Source organism: Acinonyx jubatus, chromosome C2 (genome assembly GCF_027475565.1).
Source record: "Acinonyx jubatus isolate Ajub_Pintada_27869175 chromosome C2, VMU_Ajub_asm_v1.0, whole genome shotgun sequence".
NCBI lineage: Eukaryota > Metazoa > Chordata > Mammalia > Carnivora > Felidae > Acinonyx > Acinonyx jubatus.
This window is the reverse complement of record NC_069384.1, coordinates 122023589-122050041: the sequence shown is the minus strand read 5'-3', so window position 1 is coordinate 122050041 and position 26453 is coordinate 122023589. Positions and strand designations below refer to the sequence as shown.

Sequence of the window (26453 nt, the reverse complement as noted above, 5' to 3'; positions counted from 1 at the left end):
TTCTCATACACACCGCTGGAGGAGATACAAAATGGTACAATGACTTTAGAAGATAGTTTGGGAGTTTCTTGAAAAATTTGATGCACCTAATCATATGATTCAGCCATCCCACTCCTAGATATTTTCCTAAGATTAATGAAAACACATGTCCAAAGACTTGTACACAAATATTAACAGTTTTATTTCTAATAGGGCCAAAGAATGGAAACAACCCAAAAGCCCCTCAGCAGGTGAATGGCTAACAAATTGTGGTACACCCACATAATGGAATATTATTCCGTAGTGAAAAGGAACAATTATCGATACGCAGGAAACATGAGTGAACCTTAAAATCATCATGCTGAATTAAAGAAGCCAGATGGAAAAAGAGCACATACTTAGGATGCTTTTTTTTACAAAACTCCAGAAAATGCAAGGTATTCTGTGAGGGAGGAAAGCAGTGGTGGCCTGGGGGAAGGAAGTTGTGTAGGCTGAGTGGAATAAAGGGATTCCTGAGGGGCATAGGGAAACTTTGGAGACAGAAGGAATGCTGTGTAGCCATGGAACAAGATGAGATGAGACCAGAAAGATGCTGGTGGTAATAGTAATAGTAATGATGCTGTCTGTCATCTGATGGGCACTGACTGTGTGCTTCATGCCTGTTAACTTTTGCTCTTGTTCTATGTGGAAGCTGCTGTCACGTCATCTTAGCAGGACATGAAGCTGATGAGTAACAAGGGCTCATACAGCTAATAAGTTGTGGAGCTTGAATTTTAACCTACATCTGTCTGGCCCCAAAGCTCTTACCATGAATCTGCTCCCATTCCCAGGCCGGTAGACACATGTGAACACATGCATGTTCACCTGTACACAGAAGAGACCACATAAACACACACATACACTCACTTTGCATATACACGTATGTACTTGCACACATGGACATACATGCATATTCATATGTATTTGAATGTGCACACAAAATGATCGCCCATGCATGTGCACACACGTATGCATGCATCTGTGTCCCCACAAGACACACATATACACGTTTGCATGACACAGCCAAACACACACATTTGCACATACACATACACATAGGCACACACACTTAGGGCACCCTAAGAATCTATATTCTGCTCTTTTGGCTCTGGCTTCCAACCACTGCAACCCACTGCCAGCTTCTCCCAGTCCAGGCCCCAGGAATCTTCAGGACGCTGAAGTTCTGAGGCCAAAGTGAAATTATGCTCAGACCCTTGATCTGGGAACTGCATGCAAGTCAGGGAAATCAGATGCATCACATTTTCTCATGAAAGAAATTTCTGACAGGCTTATTAACCTTTGAAAATACCAGCTCTCCGTCCAAAGGACTTCCGGAGTCCAGATCGAACTGAAAAATAATCTTGTGACAGACCACCCGGTTCTGAGCTGATGGGAATTACTTTCAACCCAGGCCAGCATGTCCCTCTGACAAAATGTTCCACATACCAAACCTGACAGCAGCCAGCTCTGGGGAGCAAGGGAGCCAAGTGTCAGCTATTATAGATCATATCCATGATGGCCATGACATGGGGTGATTACTCTGGGCCTCCGTCATTGCGAGGGCATCTGGGATGGCAGGAAGGAGCCAGCCTAAGTGCCTTTGACATTTATGTCACTGTGCTATAGGACAGAGGGTCTGCCTGTTATCACAGACAGATGTAAGCCTTGGCCTCTGGCAATCATTTTCTGTCTTGGGTAGAATTCACTTTTGGGTAGAATTATAGTTGAGCGGGTGCTGTCAGAAGCAAGGAGACAGAGTGCCGTGTGGAAATTTGGAGATAAACTGATAACTCCAGGGTTGGAGGAAGTGACTCATTCACTCCCACTATTTCAGGGTGGAAGACGGTCTTCCTGCTTGCTCTCTTTTGGGCCACCTTCTGGACTCAGAAGAGAGTCTGTATCATCCCGGAAGTCTCAGTGTTTTTCCTTACCCCAGGAAACACATGTGAAACAACTTTTCCAGCATAATAGCTGCCAGGGACCCTAGAGTGTACCTTGTGTTTGCTTTGAATAAATTGGAAGGCCTTGGGCAAGCCCAACTTTGGCCTCAGCTCATATGTATAGAAGATGGTCATATTGGTGCCTGTCCTGTCTGCCTCACCAGTTTGCCAGGAAGACCAGCAGGACTGATGAGAAAACAGTGCCCTCCGAATGAAGGGATGATGGCTGTGCTTTGTCACATCTTTCAACATCCTCACCATTGCTCAGGATGTTTCTGCTCAGGTACAGATTTTCACAGGCTTCCAGGCACACATTATTTCCATATTCCTTTAGAACTATCAGGAATAACTTCCGGGCTTCCAGATCCTGGATCCCCTTCTCTTGCACTGCTGTGACTGCTCCACCACTTGGTGGACTGCTGTTCCTTCAGGTTCTGGCATCACAGCCAGATGTACAGCCCCCAGGAGCACCATCAAACTTCTTGCTCCCGCAGCTACCAACACAACCCCATTTTTTCTCAACCAATGACTTTGCTTTCTGTTGCCTGGAGAACAGAGGCAGAGAGGCAGGAAGGCCCTCTGATTCCTTCCTCAAGACCTATCCACACTTGACTCACCTTAAACTTCTTGCCTCCTGGTACAAAGATTGCTTCCCATCAGTGGCCAGTTTCCCCATTTAGGGCCTCATTCTCTGCAGCTTCCTTGGGAGCCTCCCATCATTACTTGTCCCTCCTCATTTCACTTCTTGCCTTATTACCCATCTCGTCTCAGTGCACAAAGGGGCTTTGACCATGGAATTTGTGTCTGTGGGAACATGTTGGGAGTTGGGACCTGAACGGGGGCAGGGAAAATACACTCTGGGTGAAGACCCAAATGGGGCAGATGTGGTCCTTCGGGAAGATGGTGTTTTGAAGACCTGTGGAAGTTTCAAGGGTTTGCTGGAGATTGCAAGGGCTCTTGGATTTTCCACACTGTCACTTTTCCTTCTCAGGCCCTGTCCTTCCTCTTTCCATCTCTCTACATCTCTCTTCCAGTATTCTGCCCCCAGATCATCATCTTGAAGAATTCTAAAAGCCCAGGGCAAAATCCCAGTCCCTTTAGGAAAATAATGAAAATTCAGACCCTGTAAAATCACTGGCAGTTGAGTAATTGAAATGTCACTATACTTTTGTTTTACAAATAATACCCACTCTTGCTCCACAGAGCTGGTGATCCCAGATTTGACCTGATGAATCCTACCACTGGATGCTTCTAGGGTGTCTTAGGACTGTCCGAGGGCCAGCCCTCCCCATTTCCCAGGGGGTGAATAGGACCTCACCTAGGCCAGTCAGTTTCTCTCACCAGGAACTTGGCTTTGATGGAAAGCAAGTAGTTGGAACCAAGGCATTCTGACAGCAGCCTCCTGGAGAGATTTCTGTTGAGTTCCTGCCTCTGGGAACCCTGGAGTTTCCATCCTTCAAGGCCTTCCTGCGGCTTTGCTATTCACCTTTCCCTTTCACTCTGTGAGATAGTCAACATCTTTCCCAACACTTCCATCTCTGTTTTAGACAGGAAATATTTGTTGCTTATAACCAGATAGCCTTCACTGATAAGCGTTCCCTCTGAAGATCTTCAGACAGGCCCCGACTTGCTGCCACCCAGCTGTCTTGCACCCACCCCATTTATGAAATGCCAGACGTCAAATCCTGAAAGTCCTTTGTCCTCAAAGTCTGCAAGGTAAGTGCTCTCATTATAACCATTTTGTAGGTGAGGAACTGAGATTCTGAATGACGTGGGCGACTGTCCATGGTTACAGCTAGAACTAGGAAACTTGGTTAATACTTGTCAGTAAAACTTAGTGTGGCCCGAATAAAGGAGATTAATGAAAGGAACATGGGAGGGTCTCTGGCCAAGATAGCACCTTTCCTCATCTCTCTTTTTCTGAAAGCACATAGTCAGCCATCTCTACAAGAAACTAATACAGCAGCCAATGGATTCATTCCTCCTGCATTAGGTGTCCACTCATTGTCCAAACAGTATTATTCAGGGGAGTGATATACAAAAACATAGCCAGTGAGGCCTATCCTCTCAGCAGTGCCTATGGGAATGAAGTAGGTGGGTGATTCTTAGAGAAAGGGCACGGGCTGGGAGACACTTGCATGCATTTCACTACCACTCCCTGACACTTGCTACCTGCTATCATGTAGGTGTGAGCGGAAGTGTTGGGAAGCATAGGGCAGCAGCCATCCCTGAATGCAGCCTAGAGCTCTATGCTCCCCCACCCAATCAGGGAATCTGTTCAGAAACAGAGATCTAAATGAGCCATGGTGGAAAAGAGGTTAAGGTTAGAAGATGAGTCTACCTGTCCAACTAACTCAAACAAGTGTTAACATCCTCCTTTGGCCAGGCCTTGGGAAGAGTTCTTAGCACAAGTGCCAAACTACAGGGAAGAGAAAGACCTACACATCCTGGACAGCTGGTAAGAAAATAACAGGATCACTTAATCATTCATTCAGTCATTTATTCAACACATGTTTGCTGGACATAGACATTACAGGTTAGGTGACATACGTAGAGTGATTGTCTTCATGGGATGAGAAAAATAAGCAAATAAATGAGCAAAATAATCACAAATTGAGAAAAGGGCTATGAAGTAAAGAGGTAAGGTTCTGAGACAGAATGAAGTGTATGAGTTTGTATGGATGAAGTTGGTGGTGGCAATCGGTTATATTTGGCATGTGGGAGGGTCTGTGATAAGCTGGAATGGATAAGTCGAGTAGGCAGTTGGATTTAAACCTGGGGCATGGAGAGAAGGTTTGGGCAGGCCATGGAAATCGGTTAGAGCCATGGAAACCGAAGGAAAGGTCCAGGAAAAAATATATAAGGCAGATGTTGTACGTTTTACCTTTGGCTGTATGCACACACAGGACACGAACATTTTCCACGAGGTAAGAAGCGGGTTACAAGAAAATCGTAAAGCTGCGCAGCTTCGCCTCCCACCTCCCGCACCAGACTACATTTCCCAGAATGCCGCGCGAAGTGCGCGAGACCCGAAATGGCTCACAGCCACTTCCGGCGCAGATGGCCCCCGGATAATCATGGCGACCCTCAGAGTGTCTGTGTCGCTGTGGGGCCTCCTGACAGGTACTCGGAACACCGAGCGGGTCTCTTTCCCGGCCCGAACTCGGCTCCATCTCGGCACCCTGCTCCAGCCGCTGCCCAGGCCCTGCGGGGCGGGGTTGCCATGCCGTCGGCTTGCATCTGAGGCGGGTAAGTGACCTGTCAGACGTCCGCTGGCGAGTTTTCCTGGGAGACCCAGAGCGTCCTTCTGGCTGGCGAGAACCACGCGGGCCCCACCCCCTCATCCCAGTCCCCGGCTCCTCTAGCAGTGCTCCCTTAGACCCAGCCGGCTTCCTTCTGTACCTTGTACCTGAAGGGTCTGTTATCGCCCACCTTTGTAATTCTTCACTCGCTTAACTAACAGTGCCTGAGTTCGGTTCCTTGCAAAGCACAGCTACGTTTGGGGAAACGGCCAACTAAACTTTGAGGAAACTCGTGGCCCAAGGGGGAGGTGGCAGTGTAGTGTGACCCAGGCTGTGGATAGGGGATCGCACATAAGAGTAGCCCTCAAACTAGGTTGGAAGGGGCAGGGAAGGGTTCCTGGAGATGATGACGAACGCTGAGACCTGGCTAACCACGCTATAGGGAGAAAACAGGAAGCATTTCAGGCAGAGGAAACAGCATAAGCAAAAGTCCAGAAATGAGACTGAAATACAGGTAGTTTGGAAGCCCATGTTTTAGGTAGGATTGATAAGGGTTCGTTATGGCTTTGGCTCTGAGTTTAAAAGGAGAAATCAGTGTTGCTTCTCAGGTTTCTGGCTTGCACAGTTGAGTGGAGAATAATCCCATTTATACCAAGACAGAGAAATTGTAGGAACAGGTAGGGAGGTGAGGGAAGAAGAGGCAGGAGTAGATGAGATGAGCTTGGCAGAAAGGCAGAACTAAACGTCTGTTTGCACACGTTAAATTTGAGGTGCTTTTGAAATTCTAGTGTAGGTATCTAATACGCAGTTCATATCTGAAGTGAGAAACATCTGGTGAAAGTGGTAACTCAAGCTGGGGGAATGGGTGAGACGGTCTGAGAGAATAGTGCTGGGCACATATTGTCTGCCAGGTGCTTTAAGTGACCTGGGTGTTAGAGATGAGTATAAGACAGGGTTCTGGCCTTTGGGGGAGCACGTTGTTTAGTGGGGGATGCAGTGAGAAAGCAGACTGCCCTAGTTTTTTTTTTCTAAATGATATTGGAAGTCATTGGTGAGTTTCAGGCATGCATGATCTTGATCATATTTAAAACTTTTTTTGTTTTATTGAGATACAATTAACATACAGCATTGTATAAGTTTAAGGTGTACAACACAGTGATAATATGTTGTGAAATTCATATGTCATGAATTATTACTACAGCAAGATTAGTTTACATATTTTCTCCCCTGTAGATACAAAAAAAAGCAAAAAACATTTTTTTCCCCTGTGGTAAGAACTCTTAGGATTTACTTTCTTAACAACCTTCATATATGCTTTTCAGCAGTGTTAACAGTTTTTATCATGTTGTACAGTGCATCCCTAGTTCTTATTTATCTTTTGGCTGGAAGTTTGTTTCTTTTGACCACCTTCTTCCAATTCCCCCTCCTCCTACCCCTTCATCTGGTAACCATAAGATCACAAGTCTGATCTCATTTTCTTTTTTCCTTTTAAAACTTTTTTTTTAACTTTTTAATTTATTTTTGAGAGAGCGAGACAGAGCATGAGCGGCGGAGGGGCAGAGAGAGAGAGGGAGACACAGAATCCGAAGCAGGCTCCAGGCCCTGAGCTGTCAGCACAGAGCCCGATGCGGGGCTCGAACTCACGAACCGTGAGATCATGACCTGAGGTGAAGCTGACACTTAACCAACTGAGCCACCCAGGCGCCCCTCTTTTTTCCTTTTAAATATTTATTTTGAGAGAGAGAGAGAGAACCCATGAGTGGGAGAGAATCTCAAGCAGGCTCTGTGCTGTCAGTGCAGAGCCAGATGTGGGTCTTGGTCCCACAAATCATGAGATCATGACCTGAGCTGAAATCAAGGGTCAGACGCTTAACTGACCTAGCCACCCAGGCACCCCCGATCTCTTTTTCTGTGAGTTTTTGTTTGTTTTAAGATTCCACATGTAGTTGAGATCATACAGTATTTGTCTTTCTCTGCTCGACTTATTTCACTTGGCATAATGCCTTCACAGTCCATCCATGTTGTCCCCAACGGCATGATTTCCTCCTTTTTTGTGGTCAAATAATATTCTTTTACAAGCGTGTACATGCACATACACACACACACACACACACACACACACACACACATACCCCACAACTTTATTATCCATTGATGGATACTTAGTTGTCTCCATATTGTGGCTGTTGTAAATAATGCTGCTTTGAACATAGGGGCACATATATCTTTTCAAATTAGTGTTTTGGCTTTTTTTGATAAATGACCAGTATAGTGGAATTAACTGGGTCATATGGTATTTCTATTTTTAGTTTTTTCAGGAACCTCCATACTTGTTTTCACAGAGGCTGCACCAGTTTACATTCCCATCAGCATTGTGCTAGAGTTTCTTTTCCTTCACATCCTTGCCAACATTTGTTGCTTGTCTTTTTGAGTCTAGTCATTATGACAGGTGTAAGGTATTATCTCAATGTGGTTTTGATTGGCATTTCCCTGATGAGTAGGGATATTGAGCATCTTCTCACGTGTCTGTTGGCTATCTGTATGTCTTCTTTGGAAAGATGTCTGTTCAGGTCTTCGGCCCATTTTTAATCAGATTATTTGCTTTTTTGGTGTTGAGTTGTATTACCTTCTTTATATATTTTGGATATTAATCCCTTATGTGATTTATCATTTGCATTCTTCCATTTAGTAGGTTGCCTTTTCATTTGTTGGTGGTTTTCTTTGCTGTGCAAAAGCTTTTTATTTTGATGAAGTTCCAGTAGTTTGTTTGCTTTTGTTTCCCTTTCCTGAAGAGTTCTATCTAGACAAATGTTGCCATGGCTGATGTCAGAGGAATTACTGCCTTTCTTTTTTTTTTTTTTAATTTTTTTTAAGTTTATTCATTTTTGAGAGAGAGAGAGAGAGAGACAGAGTATGAGCAGGGGGAGGGGCAGAGAGAGAGAGAGAGAGAGAGAGAGAGAGAGAGAGAGAGAGGGAGGGAGGTAGACACAGAATCCAAAGCAGGCTCCAGGCTCTGAACTGTCAGCACAGAGCCCGACGCGGAGCTGGAACTCACAAACCACGAGATCATGACCTCAACTGACTGAGCCACCCAGGCGCCCCTCTTTCTTTTTTTTTTTTTTTTTGTAGGAGTTATGCCTTTAATCCATTTTTAGTTTATTTTTGTGTATGGTGTAAGAAAGTGACTCACTTTCATTCTTTTGCATGTAGATATCCAGTTTTCCCAGTATCATTTATGGAAGAGACTGTTTTTTTCTCCATTGTATATTCTTGCCTCCTTTGTGGTAGATTAATTGACGACATAAGGGTGGGTTCACCAGGGATATTGGCCTGTGTTTTTTTTCTTTTCTTTTCTTTCTGGTTTTGGTATTAGGGTAGTGCTGGCCTCACAGAATGTATTTGGAAGCTTTCTTTCCTCTTCTACTTTTGTTTTTTTTCTTAAAGTAGGTTATATATGTAGTGTAGAGCCTAATGTAGGACTTGAACTCATGACCCTAAAATCAAGATCTGAGCTGAGATCAAGTCGGATGCTTAACCCACTGAGCCACCCAGGTGCCCCTATTATTTTGGAATAGTTTGAGGAGAATGGGTACTAACTCTTCTTTACAAGTTTGGTGGAATTCACCTGTGAATCCATCTGGTCTGGACTTTGTTGTTGTTTTTAAATTGTGGTTTAACTTTATCACTTGTAAGGGGTCTGTTCACATTTTTATTTTTTCCTGCTTCAGTTTTGGAAGATTGTTATGTTTCTGGAAACTTACCCATTTCTACTAGGTTGTCATATAATTTTTCGTAGTAGTCTCTTATAATCCTTTGTATGGTGGTGCTGGTTGTTACTTCTCTTTTAATTCTGATTTGGGTCCTTTTTTTTTTTCTTCTTGATGAGTCTAGCTATAAGTTTATCAATTTTCTTATCTTTTCAGTGAACCAGCTCTTGGTTTCAGTGGTCTTTTCTATTTTTTATTGTTTCATTTATTTCTGCTCTAAATTTTTTTATTTTATTCCTTCTAATGTTGGCCTTGTTCTTTTTCTAGTTTCCTTCAGGTAGAAGGTTAGATTGTTTATTTGATATTTTTCTTGTTTCTTTGGTAGGACTGTATTCCTATAAATTCCCTTCTTAGAACTGCTTTTGTCGTGCTCCAAAGATTTGCGGCTGTTGTGTTACCATTTTCATTTGTCTCCATATCTTTCTTGTTGATTTCTTTGTTGACCCATTGGTTGTTCAGGAGCATGTTGCTTAGCCTCCATGTGTTCGTGTTTTTTTGTTTTGTTTTGTTTTGTTTTCATTTTTTTTTTCTTTTAGTTGATTTCTACTTTTATACTGTTATGGTTGGGAAAGATGCACGATATAATTCAGTCTTAAATTTATTGAGACTTGTTTTGTAGTCTTAACATGTGATCTAACCTGGAGAATGTACCATGTGCGCTTGAAAATAATGTGTATTCTGTTGTTTTTGGATAGAATATTATGTATACATGTGCTAAGTTCATCTGGTCTAAAGTGTCATTCAAGAACATTGTTTTCTTACTGATTTTCTTACTGGATGTTGCATCCATTGATGTAAAAGTGGTGTTAAAGTGCCTTGCTATTATTTTATTATTGTTACTTTCTCTTTGTATGTCTATTAATATTTACTTTATGTATTTAAGTGCCTCAGTGTTGGGTGCATAGATATTTACAATTATATCTTCTCATTGGAGTGATCCCTTTATCATTATGTAATTCCTTGTTTCTTGCTACAGTCTTAGTTTTGAAGTCTATTTTGTCTGATGTAAACATTACTATTTTTTTTCTTCCATTTGCATGGAATATCTTTTCCCATCATTTCACTTTCAGTCTCTGTGTATCTTGAGTTCTGCAGTGAGTCTCTTGTAGACAGCGCATAGATGGGTCTTTTTTTTTTTTTTTTTTTTTTTTTTAAATCCATCTGCACCCTGTATCTTTTGTTTGGAGCATTTACTCCATTTACATGTAAAGTAATTATTGATAGGTATTGTACTTATTGCCATTTTAGTAATTGTTTTCTGGTGGTTTTTTTTTTAGCTCTTCTCTGTTCCTTTCTTCTTTTGCTGTCTTGTTGTTTGGTGGCTTTCTTTACTGTCATGTTTAGCTTTTTTTCCCTTTTTTTTTTGTGTGTGTATTACAGGTTCTTGATTTGTGGTTACCAGGGGTGTATATATAACATCATATATGTATAGCAGTCCCTATTATTAAGGTGATGGTTGCTTAAGTTTGAACACATTCTGAAAGTACTATGTTTTACATTTTTCCTCCATGTTTTATATATGTATGATGTCATATTTTACATCTTTTTATTTTGTATATCCCTAATATTTCTTTTAATTTTTGTAGATATAGGTGATTTTACTGCTTTTGTGTTTTAACTTCCATAGTGCCTTTATAAGTGATTAATGTCCTACTTACTATATGTTTGCTCTTACCAGTGAAATTTATTCCTTTCACAATTTTCTGAATTGTAGTTATTGTCTTTTTTTTTTTAACCACTTAAAGAATTCTCTTTAACACTTCTTGTAAAGATGATTTAGTGGTGATGAACTTTAATTTTTGTTCGTCTGGGTAACTCTTGATCTCTCCAATTCTGAGTGATAGATAATTTTGCTGGGTAGAGCATTCTTGGTTGTAAATTTTTTCCTTTCAGCACTTTGAATATGTCCTGCCATTCCTTTCTGACCTTCAGATTATTTGCTGAAAAATTAGGTAATAACATTATGGGAGTTCCCTTGTGTGTAATTGTTTGCTCTTGCTGCTTTTAATATTCTCTCTTTATTGCAAGTTCTGTCATTTTAATTATATGTCATGGTGTGGACTTTTTTTGGTTCATCGTGTTTGGGGATTTTTGTGTTTTCTGAACCTGAATGTGTTCCCAGATTAGGGATATTTTCAGCGATTACTTCTTTAAATAAGTTTTCTGCCCCTTTCTGTCTCTCTTTTTCTTCTGAGATCCCTATAGTACTATGTTATTGTGCTTCATGATGTTATAGAGGTCCCTTAACCTATTCTTACTTGTTGTTATTTTTTTCTTTTTGCTATTTAGGTTGGTTGTTTTCCATTACACTGTCTTCCAGATCACTGATCCATTTTTCTGCATTCTGTAATCTGCTGTTGATTCCCTCTCGTGTATTTGTTCTTTCAGTTATTGTATTCTTCAACTCTCATTGATTATTTTTTGTATTTTCTATCTCTTTGTTGAAGTTGTGAATTCATCTATTCCTCTGTCTCAAGTCTAGTTGGGTATCTTTATAATTGTTACTTTGGTCTTTTTATTAGGCATATTCCTTATCTCTATTTTGTTTAGTTCTTTTTCTGTAATTTTTGTCTTGTTCTTTCCTTGTGGACATATTCTTCAGTCTCCTCATTTTTTTCTCACTCTCTGTATCTGTTTCTGTGTATCAGGTAGGTATGTCTCCTGATCTCTAAAGTAGTATCCTTGTGTAGAAGAGGTCCTGTGGTGCCCTGTAGCACAATCCCTTCTTGTCACCAGACCACATGCTCCAGGGGTGTCCCCTGTGTGGACTGTGTGTGTCCTCATTTTGTGGCTAGGCCACAATTTCTGTGGGCATCCTGATGGGTTGGGCTGGCCCTTAGCTCAGTGGGCTCCATGTCCTGCTTCATTTGCCACAGGCACAGTGGGCAGTGTACTGTCCTGTTGAAAGGCCTGGCTGCGGCTGCCATGGGCTTGTTGGTAGGTAGCCTGGTTGTTTCCAGTTGTTGCGACAGCTGAAGGGGGCAGGGTTTGTTCCCCATGCAGGCAGTAAGAGGCCTGGCTGGCAGGAATTGAACACATGCTGGTGTGTGGGACTATCTCCCCCACTCCCCGTGGCAGGAATTGCTTTGGAGGGGTGCCTACCAAGGCAGGTGGGTTGGGTGGGACAGGTCCACGGGGCAACACTGAGGCAAGGCACATGCTGCTAGCAAGGTAGATGAAGAGTGTGTTAGAACAGGCTCTGTCAAGAGTCTGGCCGTCTAGGCTTGGGGAGGGCAAGAAAAATGGCAGCACCATCACTTTTGTTCCCAGGGAAGTTTCCTGAAGATTCCTGTCTTTCTGGCACTTGTCCTCAGCTTCGTCCATACATATCTTTCACATATGCCTCAGGTGCTTTTCCAACTGCTGCTTTTGTGCTGTGTCTGTGGTGAGTTACTTAGCATGCTGGGTCTCAGGTTTTTTAACCTCTGGCTGTCTCAGAGTTTAAAATCAGCACCACTCATTTTCAAAGCCAGATCTTGTGGGGACTCCTTTCCCCAGTGTGGGTCTGGGAAGGAGTCCAGTCTGGGTGTCTGATCTTCTTGCTCCTCTGTGCTTGTGATATCCTTCTTGTTTTTGGTTAGTTGAGCCAGGGGTTTGATTACTGACTGTGTTTCCACCCATCCTACCCTTTTTGATGTGGCCTTATTTCTACAACCAGCTGCGGGAGATCTGTTCTGCCAGGCTTCAGGTCATTTTCAGGGTTAGTTGCCATACATGTAGTTGTTGCCTCCGTGCATCCTTGGGGTGAGGTGAGCTCAGGATCCTGCCACTCCACCATCCTCCCTGCATTCCTCCTCTTTGATTTCTTTCGCCTCCTTGGCTAAATTTATTCCTAAGTATTTTATTGTTTTTGATACTGTTGTCGATGGGATTGCTTTCTTTCTTTTTCACATAACTTGCTGTTAGTATAGAAATGCTACTGATTTTTAAATGTTAATTTTGTATCCTGCAACTTTACTGAATTTGCTGATTAGATCTAATAGTTTTTGTTTTGGGTTTTTTTTGTGGAGTTTTTAGGATTTTTTACATACAAAATCCTATTGTCTGCAATTGGATACAATTTTACTTGTTCTTTTCCAATTCTGAGAACCTTTTCTTTTTCTTGCCTAATTGATTGGCTAGGACTTGAAGCATTATGTTGAATAGGAGACATCCTTGTCTTATTCCTGAACTTAGAGGAAAGGCTTTCAGTCTTTCATGGTAACTGTGGGTTTAGCATATATATAGCCTTTATTATGTTAAGGTATGTTCCTTCCCTACCTAATTTGTTAAGAGCTTTTATCATGAACCAATGTTGAAATTTGTCAAATGCTTTTTCTGCATCTGTTGAAATGATTATATGATTTTTCTGTCATTCTGTTAGTGTCATGTATCCATTGATTTGTGTATGTCAAACCATCCTTGCATCCCAGGGATAAATTCCACTTAATCATGGTGAATGATCTTTTGCTGAATTTGGTTTGCAAGTATTTTATTGAGAAATTTTACATCCATAGTTATTAGGAATATTGGCCTGTAGTTTCTGGTAGTGTCCTTTTCTAGCTTTGATATCAGACCAGATTGGGTGTGTTCAGGGTGGTATGGCTGTAGAGTCTGGCTTTGGTATCAGGGTAGTGCTGGCTTCGTAAAATGAGTTTGGGAGTGTTCCCTCCTGTTCAGTTTTTTGGAGGAGTTTAAGAAGGATTGGCAGTAATTCTTCTTTGAATGTTTGGTAAAATTCGCCTGTGATGCCATCTGGTACTGGCCTTTTCTTTGTTGGGACATTTATTATCGCTCATTGAACCTCCTTAGTAGTAATTGGTGTGTTCAGATTTTCTGTTTCTTCCTCAGTCTTGGTGGGGCATATGTTTTTAAGAATTTTTCCATTTCTTCTAGGTTGTCCAGTTTTTTGCCATGTAATTGTTCACATTAGCCTTTTAGGATCCTTTGTATTTCTGTAGTATGAGTTGTAATGTCTCCTTTTTCATTTATAATTTTGTTGATTTGGGTCCTTTCTTTTTTTTCCTTGCTTACTGTAGCTAAAGGTTTGTGAATTTTCCTGCCTTTTCAAATAACCAGCTCTTAGTTTCGTTAATCTTTCCTCTTGTTTTGACTGCGTTTTTAAGAGATTACTCTGGTTGTTCTGTGAACAATGGTCTACAGTGGTGTCAGAATGGAGTCTGAGTCATTCTTGGAGTCAGGGAGACTGGTTAGGAAGCAAAGGCAAGAGATGAGGATGGCCTTGATCAGAGTAGTGGCAGTGGGAAATGGAGGATTAGAGAGATTTATGAGGTATAACAGGCAGTATGTTCTGTGTTAGTGTGCTTTTTTTGTAAAATGGGGATAATTATGGTATTGCTGGGGTTGTGAAGATTAAATGTGCTGAATACGTAACATTTTTAGCTCAGTAAGTACTGGTATATAGTAAGCACCTAACAAATGTTATTTGTTATCATTGCTGTTGCTGTTACTACTGCTCTTTGGCTAGATGTGGAGAGTAAAGAAGTCAGGAATGACTGTGAGATTTCAGGCCCACATGACCTATGGATGCTGCTAAGATAAGGAACAATAGGAAAAGCAGGTTTAAGACGGGAGAAAGTTGATGGGTTCTGCTTTGGCAGTACTGGGGTGCAAGTGAGATGTCCATGGGTTAGGTGGTTGGAGGATGATCTTACCTGAAGATTCAGATTTTAGAGTCACAAGCATATAGAAGTAATTAAAGTTGGAGCGCCTGGGTGGCTCAGTTGGTTGAGCATCTAACTTCAGCTCAGGTCATGATCTCACGGTCTGTGAGTTCGAGCCTCGCATCGGGCTCTGTGCTGACAGCTCAGAGCCTGGGGCCTGCTTCAGATTCTGTGTCTCCCTCTCTTTCTGCCTGTCCCCAACTCATGCTCTCTCTCTCTCAAAAATAAATTTTAAAAACTTGAAAAAAAAGAAGTAATTAAAGTTATATTGCTAGGATATCATTCAGGGAGAATATAGGAAGGGAGAAGAGAAGGATTTTTAGGGGAATCAGCATGTACAGGACTAGCAGAGGAAGAGGTAGCTGGGAAGGAATGGTACTTATTTCCTCTCTCTTTTTTTTTTTTCTCTGTTTCTTTTTTTTTTCCTAATGGAAATGGAACAGGGGAAGTTAGGCAAATGGATAGGCAAACTGCATAAGGCAGAGATGATATCTGGTCTCCTCTCCTGTCCAAGCCTCTTCCATGACACCCGCTTGGCCTTTCAGTCCCATGTCGTAATCCAAGCCTGTGTTTTCTAGTTGCAGCCCCTTAGCTTGGAATTTCCTTCCCTTTATTCTCTGTGCTGTTCAGGCCTTTGGGAAGCCTTCTTTGACCCTGCCGTGTCCATCTCTGCTCCAAGAGTATGTATGTGGTACTTGCACTGGGGGCCACCATGAGAGACTAGAGCTGATCTAGGCTCTAGAAACAAACTTTGGTTTAAATCCTGACTCTGTCACTTAATAGCTCGTTGTCTTTAAGGAGGCTCCAGTGTCCTCATTTATAAAATTGAGATATCAATACCTATTTTGTGGGTTGTTTAAACATTTCTGAAAATATGTGTAATGCCTGACGTATAGGAGACAACTCTGTAAGTTATTATGATTAACATTATTACATTACTTAGTTTAAAAATTTTACTTTGAAGTAATCTCCACATGCAACATGGGGATCGAACTCACAACTCCGAGATCAAGAGTTGCATGCTCTACTGACTGAGCCAGCCGGGTGCCCCAGATTAATTAGTTTTTTTATGTTGCTTTTCCACTAGATTGAGTGCCTTTTTTCCAGTATTCTTAATCATTGTAAATGGTCAGTAAATTTTATCAAGGAATGGATGAATGGATTTCATAGGGATTAACATTATGCATACTGAGGTAGACATTTTGTTCATCATTTCTGTTAACTTTTCTGTTTTGAGGTCTCATTGGCTTGTCATTTTTACCATCTCCTTATTTACTACAATCCATTTTAACAGAATCTGGTAGCTCAGAGATCAAGAAACCTACATTTATGGATGAGGAAGTCCAAAACATACTCATCAAGATGACAGGCTTGAATCTGCAGAAGATTTTTAAACCAGCTGTACAAGAACTGAAGCCACCAACCTATAAGCTGATGACCCAGGCACAGTTGGAAGAAGTACGTGAATGCAGACATATGGGCAGGATACTTTTCTTTCAAGGGTTAAATTAGATTTCCAGAGGCCCCCTGGACGCTGAGAGCTGCTCTTCCGTAGATGCTCATGATGGGAGTTCCAGGCACAGACTGAGAAGAGAAATGGGATCAGGCAGGCAGATAGGAGCAGGGAGCGTGGCTGAAATTAGGCGGACGGGGGGCACGTGGGTCAGGCCTGCGTGTCCAGGCAGAGCTCCTCCTCTGCTCCCAAACCTGCTCGAGTGTCTTTTCTTTGTCCTGCCTGCTTCAGCTTCTTTCGTCAGAAGCCTCCGCTGTGAGCTGCTTTGAAGCTGATGCTTTCGTGGGATTATGAGATCCTGCTGAAGCACATGCTACTCTAAGCTACCAGGGTCCTCCTGGAGTCATGCGTATTGAGTGCTTTGTGGAAAATGCTTTCATGTGTGAATATGTGAAGCATTATTGCCCATTACAGTCAGAGCAAAACATTCAGATATCCAATAGTATATCACATGAGTAAAAGGTCCCCTTTGAACTTCTCAGAGGTAATCATTGCTAACTGTGTGGCATGGAGCACTGTGGTCAGTGGTTAAGAGCGTGGGATTTGGAGTTGAGTTGCCAGGGTTCAAGTCCCAGTGTTGCAACTTCTTAGCAATTTACTTAACATTTGTGTGCCTTTATTTTCTCTTCCATGGAATAACAGTGTCAGCTAGCTCATAAGGTAGTTGTGGGCATTAAATGAGCCAAATATTTTCAGAGTATGTAAACAATATATGGTACATAGTATGTACACAATAAATGAAATCCTTTCTTTAATTTTAAGCAGCTTTTGTGGCCCGGCTCAGTCTCCGAGCATCTTTTGCTGTGTCGAGAATGGTTGAGTCTGTAGGTGGTGCTCTCAGCCACTGTGGAGAGGCAAAAGCCAGGGTGCAGGGGCCTTTTCACTCACTGAATCGTGGCTACAGCTTCTTCTTTTCGCAGTCCTTGGCATTTTATATCAGTATCTGCTTTTGTCAGATGATCCTTCTTGTCTGTAACATTGTAGCTTTCCTTAAGAAATGTGTTATTTCATTAGGCTACAAGAAAGGCAGTTGAGGCAGCTAAAGTACGATTAAAAATGCCACCGGTTCTGGAAGAACGAGCGCCAATAAATGACGTGTTAGCTGAAGATAAAATTTTGGAAGGAACGGAAACAGCCAAATATGTGTTTACTGATATATCGTATAGCATACCACACAGGGTGAGTATATATCTAACTGCAAAATGATCTTTATTTGAAATATGTGCGGTTGGACCTGAGGAACAAGGGTCGACATCACTGTGACCCAGCTATCTCTGAATCTTCCAAACCAGAATTCCTGTGACTGGGTGAGACCCTTCCGGAAGATCCAGCCCAGCATAAGGAAGAAGAGAAATGCAGAGCAGTCCCACATCATCATGTTACCATTTCCCTACAGATTATGGACACAGTATATTCCAGATTGCAGAGAAAGGTGTGCTGAGACAGAACGAGGGGTTTACAGACAGAAACCCACCCCTAAGCCACAAATAGGCAGAAATCTTCAAGGCAGTGGCAGAAGGGGATTCTTTCTGCCCCAGTTAGACTGACTTCTTAAGCTGAAACATTTTTCTTTCCTGTAAATTCTTGAGGATGCCAGAAAAACCCAGACTGCCCAAAGGATATTCGCTCTTCGGAATTTGCAGCAAGAGTGACAGGTTTCCCCAGATAATTCTCAGATACCACTGCTTCTTCTGTTGTGGTTTTTATTCTCTAGCTCCTCTTCCCTTGATGACCAGTTCCAAAAGGGAACTGTGTTTGAGCTTTTTCAATTAAGAGTGAAACAAGAGCGATTTATAATTTAGCCCAAAAAATGCACTAGAGTACTACGTAACGCTATGGTTGGGGGAAGGGCCACACCACATTATTCTTTTTATCATATATGATTATGGTTAGAAGACATGATTCGAGCAGTGTCCATGTCTGTGTACATCAACTGCCTGTATGCCTGACCTGATGAACAAGGATCTCAGAGTTTCATTTTAATTAAAATTTTTGCTTTGGGCTGCTTTATTATATGTTTGCAGTGCTTTGAAGGCTGTTTATGGGAGCATTTTATAACTTGAGAGAGGAACTTAGAATTCAAATTACCTTAGTCCTTTTGAGAAATAATTGTGTTATTTAGGCATCTGCTATTTTTTTCTGTTTGCAGTACTTGATGAAAGTTTTTATTATCCTCAAAACACATTCAGAGACTCTCACATCTCTGAAAAGGTGAAAGTCAGTTAATTTAAACATTAATCAGATGTATATCAAGTATCTGCGATGTGCAAAGTTCTTTGTAAGTCACCGGGTATTGTGAAGAATTATAATCCATAGCTCCTGCCCATTTTAAGTTTTCTAACAGTATCTGAGCAGTGTCAGGAATCTTGCACATGATAAATTGCCCACTGAGTGGCACACACAGTGGGTGGAATTCAGAGGGAAGCCATCTCATGGCCTGGGATTTGGTAGTTGGAAAAGTGAAGAGGCCCGAAGCAGGGAGACGGTCTCTCTGACACATTTATGTCTCCTGTCACTATAAGGAATTACACAGGTGAGGAATTAAGACTCCACATTCTTGGGTTTGTTCCTTTTATCCCAGGGACTTTAGAAGTAGATCACAAAGTAAATGAAGTCTGTTTCAGTGAGACTTTGGAATGGGGAAATGAAACAGTTTGAAAGGTCTCATAGTACTTCTTTCCTCTGAAATGGATTTAGATGAATCTCTGATCAGTTTTTTTTAGTTGAATCATTTTATGTATTGAGTTCACTTTAGGACCATGGTTGGCACTTAGTAAATACGTTCATTTTAGATTTCTGATTGTCAGAGGCAGAGCAGTGATTAGTGAAGGAAGTATCAAATCTTGCCAAGTCTTCGAGGTTTAACATTATCATTGAAATCCTAGACCATTGCATTTTAGGTCTCCCAGTTGCATTTTATATTTTGATTGCAAATTATTCATATAATGGTGCTTAATGGAACACTGGAACTAAAAATAAGTCTTCAGAAACTCATTCTTGATTATGTTTTCTATTTCAGGAGCGTTTTATTGTTGTCAGAGAACCAAGTGGCACGCTACGGAAAGCCTCTTGGGAAGAACGGGACAGGATGATACAAGTTTATTTCCCAAAAGAAGGTCGTAGGGTTTTGACACCAGTAATTTTCAAGGAAGAAAATCTTAAGGTAAGGTGACTGTGCTTTCGTAGAGTCATTGGTGATGGTTTCTTGGTTGAACATTGGCTCTGGTGCTGTAGAGCATTCTGCTTTGATAAGCACAGATATGCAGGGTTTTGTGTTTTTGTTGTTTTTTTCTTTAATTTAAATCCAAGTTCGTTAACATATAGTGTAGTATTGGTTTCAGGAATAGAATTTAGTGATTCATTACTTACATATAAGACCCAGTACTCATCCCAGCAAGTGTCCTCCTAATGCCTCTCACCTTTTTAGCATATCCTCCCACCCATCATCCCTCCATCAACCCTCAGTTTGTTCTCTGTATGTAAGGGTCCCTTATGGTTTGTCTCCCTCTCTGTTTTTATATTATTTTTGCTTCCCTTCCCTAATGTTCATCTGTTTTGTTTCTTAAATTCCACATGTGAGTTGAAATCACGTATTTGTCTTTCTCTGATTTATTTCACTTAGCATAATGCACTAAAGTTCCACCCACATTGTTGCAAATGGCAGGATTTCATTCTTTCTGATCACTGAGTAATATTCCATTGTATGTATACCACATTTTCTTTATCCATTCATCAGTCGGTGGACGTTTGGGCTCTTCCATAATTTGGCTATTGTTGATAGTGTTGTTACAGACATTGGGGTGCATGTGCCCCTTCGAATCAGCACTCCTGACAGATACGTGTTTCTAATGATGACTCCACCACTGTTATCAGTCTTGCAATTGGCTTAACTGGGATTTGAATGTGGGTGTGAGTTGTGGAGCCTGTATTATTTCTGCCTACCTCTTACTGGGCACAGATGTGGATGAGTACATCTGTCATGACATCAGGACGGGTGTTGAGCTTTCGTGTTTATCTCGTCTAATTCCATCTGTGCTGTGTGGTTTTAGACCATGTACAGCCAGGACCGGCATGTTGATGTCCTCAATCTCTGTGTTGCCCAGTTTGAGCCAGATTCTGCTGAATATATCAAAGTGAGTATATTTTATAGTTTCTAAAGTATGGACTTAAGTATGGTTATGAGTAAGATTTATTCAAGGGAAAGAGAAATACCTGAACATTTATGGAGTACCTGAAGTATACCAGATGTTTTATCCTTACAGCAGCCCTTACAGATGAGAGAATTTAAGTTTGGAGAGCTGAGTACCTTGCTGGAAGTTGCACAGTTAGTAGGTGGTAGTTTAGGACCCAAACTTGAATAGGCAAAGCCTGTTCTCCTTTCATTTTATCATACAGGAACAGAGTCGTTTGCTAAAATTTGCCAAAATGTCGTGTGTCTTACAATTCAGTAAGTAATCACGTAGTGCCTTCCATGTGTGAGATAGTGTGGTGGGTAATATAGGCGAGGACATGAACTAAGATCGGGTGTGCTCTGTCAGAGCTGCAGTCTGGCATTGACTGTGGAGAAGGGTGCTAGATAAGTATGCAGATAATTATCACCTTGGGTTTAAGATGTTAGGTGCTAAGAGAAGATTACAAAGTGCTCTCAGGAAAGACTTCATAGGGGTCTTGACCAGGGTTCTAGAAGGGCAGGGAACACGGTGAAGTTGAGTGAGAAGAGGTGTTTCAGGCAGGGAGGGGGAACAGTGTGAAAAACAGGTAGGAAACAGTGTGCTTGCAAATGGCTAGTCATCTGGTTTGCTTGTACATACAGTGTGTATGGGAGGTGTTCAAGATGAAGCTAGAAAAGTAAATGGGGCCGTACTTGACCTCAGAGGCTAGACTCAAGAATCTGGACTTTAGTCAGAAGGCCTTTGAAAGCCTTTTGAACACAGAAATGCCCTATTTATCATATGCAAGATGAATCTGGAAGAACTGAAGGAACATTAGTTAGTAAGAATAGAGCAGTTGATGGGATAGGAGAAAAAGGGAGGAGTGAAAAAACATTCTTGATTTCTTTTCTTTTCCCCTAGTGGTCTCCAGCATATGTAATAGGTGCTTCGTGAGTAGTGCTTGGCTGCTGAAAAGTAATTGATCTGACTGTAAATGTGTGGCAAACTTGTTCCAGGCTGCCACACACTTCCACAGTGGAGGGCCAGGCTAAACCATACCTATTGGTTAATGATAGTGGAGGCGGGTATCAGTAGACCTGGTTTACTGATACCTTTTTGGGCAATGCTCATGTTAGTAAATGTGCATCCAGTAATCCTCACTTTTTATTTTCATGTTTCTGAAAAATTACATTTTGTGTGGATAGATTCATCATCAGACTTACGAAGATATAGATAAACACGGAAAGTATGACCTTTTACGCTCAACAAGACACTTTGGTGGAATGGCTTGGTATTTCGTAAATAAGAAAAAGATTGATGGTTTACTGATTGACCAGATTCAGAGAGATTTGTAAGTACAATCTTAGTAAGTAAAAGAAATTCTTACAACTATTATAGTAAATCTGTATTTAAGCTATTTTTCCCCATTGATGACAGTGTATTGTCCAATAATAAATACCTTTCATTTACCTCATTTGTTTATGGGTTTGTTCTTCCAGCACAACCCAGTTTTCTCAAGTCTTTGCTTTTGTGGTTTTTGTTTTTGTTTTAATGTTTATTTTTGAGAGAGAGACAGAGCACAAGAGTGGGAGAGACAGGGCGGGGGTGGGGGGGGGTGCGGGGGGAGACACAGAATCCAAAGCAGGCACTAGGCTCCAGACTGTCAGCACAGAGTCCGACACGGGGCTCAAACTCACAGACTATGAGATCATGACCTGAGTCAAAGTTGGATGCTTAACCAACTGAGCCCCCTAGGCACCCCTGCTTTTGTGTTGTTTAAACAAGGCTAGATTCTTTGAAAGATACTTGGTAGTGTGTCTGTATTATATACCTTGGATACTGACTTATCCTGGGCCTCACCAGAGTTCCTGGGGACCAGTGAACTTTCCAGAGACTCAAAAAGGGATTAAATAGGAAATGTAAAGACATAAACTCTGACAGGTGCTTGTTTTCTGGTGGGACTGGAGCTTTTCAGTAAAAGTCATCATTTAATTTATGAAAATACTGTTTTTAATGTCCCTTGCTTTTGCAAGACTTTTAAGATGTTGAAAAAATTAGTTTTCCAAAGTTGCATGAAACAAGGAATATCTGTTGTATGTTTTTTTTAATGTTTATTTTTGAGAGCACGAGCAGGGGAGGGACAGAGAGAGGGAGACACAGAATCTGAAGCAGGCTCCAGGTTCTGAGCTGTCAGCACAGAGCCTGATGCGGGGCTCAAACCTGCGAACTGTGAGATCGTGACCTGAGCTGAAGTCAGATGCTTAACCGACTGAGCCACCCAGGCGCCCCTGGAATATCTGTTGTATTTTAACATGCATGTATTTTACTGGTGTGCTCCCAGGTTCTAGCTGAAACTGTACTTTACAGCTTGTGATGAAACTGTTGTTTTTGATTATCAGTTGGATTAGAAATGCCAAGATGGCAAGGAAAAGAAACCAGCATGGTTGTAGTAAGGTCAGTAGGCAGTCCTTGACTGACTCCAAAGTCTGAACTACAAGAGGGTTATAGGGATTACTGCCACCTTCAGACTATGAGGAGCTTTGACTCAGAGTATCCTCCACGTAATCTCATGTAAGTCCTTCACATAAAGTTCCTAAGGCATTTGGAACTAGAAGGTGCCACAGGCATTCTTTAAGAAATACAGCCCATATTTGGAACCAGAGCACTATTTCTCATAGAAGCAGCATTCCTAATGGTTGATGACTTCAGGCCAGCCTACTTTACTAGCAAGTGTGTTGTAACCCAGTTCAGAGGGCAGACACATAATAACCTCATCCCACATAAGCAGGGGGCCGGTTGGCAGTGACATCTCCTGTGAACGAATTTTCTTATAAGGTTTTTAAGATGGAATCATTCTGAAATTTTTTTATTTTAAAGACATGTAACATTTTCGTAAAAAATGTGTAACTGAAAATCAAAGTTCTTTATCAAAATGTAGTAATATATATTATAGTAATAGTCATTACCATATTTAAGCTTTACATTTGAAGCAGTTTACTTGTATACTGGGAGGGAGTTTTGAGTAATCTTTCCTGCTCCACATTAAGTAAAACCATTCTTGTGTGGTTTCTGACCCGGACAATGTGCTGCAAATCTCAGACCGGACAGTAGAGGGTGCACATCCTCACTGAATGAAACACAAGGCAGAACTGGGATTCGGCTCATATTTATTTCGGACTTAAGTCCCAGTGTTGGTTTGTGGTTGAGATTCTTTTAAAATCTGTTTGAACGTGGAAACTTATTTGCTCTTATTTTCAAATATGGCTAGGTGTTAAGCTAACTTGTTTAGTAAGATACAGGCATTATACTTTAGCATGAATGTAATAAAGCCCTAAATGGAATCTAAATATATATAGAAACCCATTTAAGCTCCTAACAGGACCACATGCCTAAGCTCTAAAGGGAATTCTTTTTTTTATTTGAGGAATTTTGTTGCCATGTTTATTGGACTTTGTTAGATTATAACAAGCAATACATTTGTAATGAACATGTTTGAATTTTTTTCCCTGGCAAGTTTTACTATACGAACAGCTCTGGTTTCTCATTTCTCCCAGAGGATGGCCTTGGAGTGGATGGGCCTTGGGATAAGCCTAGAGCATTTCTCTAAGGTCACCATGGCTTGAGAAATTCTTTAGCCTCACGATCACTCCACTCTTTAGCCGCCAGCTCAGATGTAAAGCAGAGAAAATTAATGAGATGGCTGGGAGAAATACTGAATTAGGAGGTCTATCCTTCTACCCCCAACTGGAAGCCAGTACCTCACTAGTGTGCACAGCATAACCTCAAAAGCATAAGCATTTTAGAAAAGTTGTTACCTCCTCAGCTTTGAGGTGACAAATGGTGGGCAAGTGTTGACTATGTGAGAAGACAGTGACTGGTTTGGGGAAGGCTAAAGAGGTTTTTTTGCTGATAGAAGTTGTCTATAGGTTTCTAAAAAGGTAAGTACAAACCAGAAGACTGAATTCTAGATTGCAAAAGTAGAACCTGACGTTCCTTCTGACTCAGGTGCACAATTTCAGATTGGCTTCACTAGGATGCTAATTTTTGACTAGTGGGTTCCTGTGAATAGATAGGTAGCCTGGGAGTCTTTCCTTGGACTCCTAGGAGGCCTCTTGTAAAGGCATTTTCCCACTAATTCAGAGTCTTAATGAAAATTTGTTAGCTGCCAATAAGTTCACTGCTAATGAACTTAAAGGCAAGTGGCTTTGAGCATCCCCTGACCACCAGCCTCCAGCTTATGTGGGAGGAAGGTAGTATTCCTGCCCTCTGAGTAACAGGACATTATTAGCTGCTGGTGAAGTGGGCTGGCCTGGCAGCCATCTACCATTAAGAATGCTGTTTCTATGAGAAGTAATGCTCCGTTTCCAAAAGGAATATAGTCACACTTAGAATATATTCACTTTCATAAATTGGGCACTCCCTGTACTGATTCCCGGCCTGCCTACCTCAGAGTAGAAATAAAGCCTAAATTGGCCCGTATTCTGAAAATGCCTTTGAAAGTATAAAACCTGAAGGCTTAAAAAATGTCTGGCCCGAGGAAAGTTTGAAGTGTAATTTAGTTTTAAGTTGGCACACATTTTTATAGAACTGTGAAGCAAATGAAGAAAACCCACTGACAGCAGTAATTCCTTTCACCCTAGACTGGATGATGCCACCAGCTTGGTCCAGCTGTATCACATGCTCCATCCAGATGGCCCGTCGGCTCAGGAGGCCAAGGAGCAGGCTGCGGAGGGAGTACATTTAATTAAGGTAAAGGGACTTTTTTCACCTGGCTGTTGTGTGGTGCTAATTGAGATGGGAAGAATTCTAAAGTGGGTCATATTTAATAGTAACTAAACATTTGTGATCTTGAAACAGTGACCAGAGTCCCCTATTTCTTCAGCCTGGATAACAGAAACAGATGGGATGGGAGTGGAGGAGCTGCACACTCAAGTCCCAAGTAGTTCAGATAGTAGGGCAGCCGCCCCCTTGTTCTTTGAGGGGATCAAGTGATGAGCAGGGCAGTGTGGAGCAGGTAGCACGTGTTCCCAGTGTACCTTCCCGTCCTTCAGGGCGGTCACAATCCTGTCCAGAAGGAGAGGGTGGTGCCTGTATTATTACTAAGTCTTAGTTGCATTAGCACTTTGGAGCTGCCTCCCTCTCCCAACCATGGCCTTACACAGAGTTCTCTGTCACTGTATAATTTTCATCACTTCTAATGCTCAGAATAGACATGGTTTTGTGGATCTGGCTTCTCTCCCAATATTATTTTACCCATACCGCAAAGCAGTTCTAAGGATAAAAGTGACCAGTGATGGACTCCCTAGGAGGAGTAGAGAGAAACTATGGTACTAATTTTGGTTTTCTGTGATTGGTCAGGTAAAGCAAAATGCTTTTGGGGAAAATAAAGTGATTTTTTTTTTGAAATCTAATGATTTTCATTTTGACCTAGCAGGGGGTACAATGTCAGGTTTTAATTTTTTTCTGAAAACAGGCTAAGAGACATGGCAACCATGTTAGAATTCTTCTGGTATTTAGAATTACTGTGGCTTGAACTGTACTGGATGTTATTTTTTGGTCCATGTAGTATGCTTATTTTATAATCAGAAAAAAAAATTGTGAAACTTGGAAGACTTTTTAAACTGGGACTTTGCTAATGCAGAAATGGAAAACTATAAATAGTACATGTTCTATTGCTTAAGAGTTTCTTTTTTTAAATTTAAACAGGTCTTTGCAAAAACAGAAGCACAGAAGGGAGCATATATAGAATTAACACTACAAGCTTATCAAGAAGCATTCATTAGCCATTCTGCAGCTTCCTGAAAATATTTTTTTAAATAAATTTCATTTTACTTAAATTATAACTAGCTTTCTGTTAATGTTGAGCTGAATGTTTAAAAATGTCAAAATGAAAACTACAGACGGGAGTTACCAATAAAATTGTTTTTTAACAGTGCCTCTAACAAAAATACAAAGAAAATCTTGTTACTCCACTCATTTTCCTAGGCCACAGGGGGATAACTGAAGTATATCTGAGTGCCTGGTTATGAATTTCTCTCACCAGAGTGGATGGTGCAGTACAAAACAACAAAAAGGTACTTCTTTCTGTATTACCAACTAGGTAGTTTAAACAGAGCCCAGCTTAATGAGGTTTCTGGGTTTCAGATCCTGATTCTAGAA

General features: G+C 41.4%; 1 protein-coding gene across 1 annotated transcript; it reads left to right on the top strand.

Annotated features, from left to right (window-relative positions):
• The first annotated feature begins 4768 nt into the window (after positions 1-4768).
• On the top strand, positions 4769-26229 carry MRPS22 (mitochondrial ribosomal protein S22). The gene is made up of 8 exons (XM_015083223.3): positions 4769-5207; positions 15925-16088; positions 17158-17322; positions 19163-19306; positions 20193-20276; positions 21500-21645; positions 24935-25043; positions 26001-26229. Exons 1-8 carry the CDS (start codon positions 4784-4786, stop codon positions 26094-26096), a joined length of 1332 nt encoding a protein of 443 aa, XP_014938709.2. The 5' UTR covers positions 4769-4783; the 3' UTR covers positions 26097-26229.
• Positions 26230-26453: the final 224 nt, after the last annotated feature.

What these genes read in the sequence shown, in the direction of transcription:
- MRPS22 (XM_015083223.3), top strand. Translation starts at nt 4,784, where the DNA reads ATGGAAACCGAAGGAAAGGTCCAGGAAAAAATATATAAGGCAGATGTT. An exon ending in CCCAGGCACAGTTGGAAGAA is followed by an intron (nt 16,089 to 17,157) that starts GTACGTGAATGC and finishes TTATTTCATTAG; the next exon opens with GCTACAAGAAAGGCAGTTGA. An exon ending in TCAAGGAAGAAAATCTTAAG is followed by an intron (nt 19,307 to 20,192) that starts GTAAGGTGACTG and finishes GTGTGGTTTTAG; the next exon opens with ACCATGTACAGCCAGGACCG.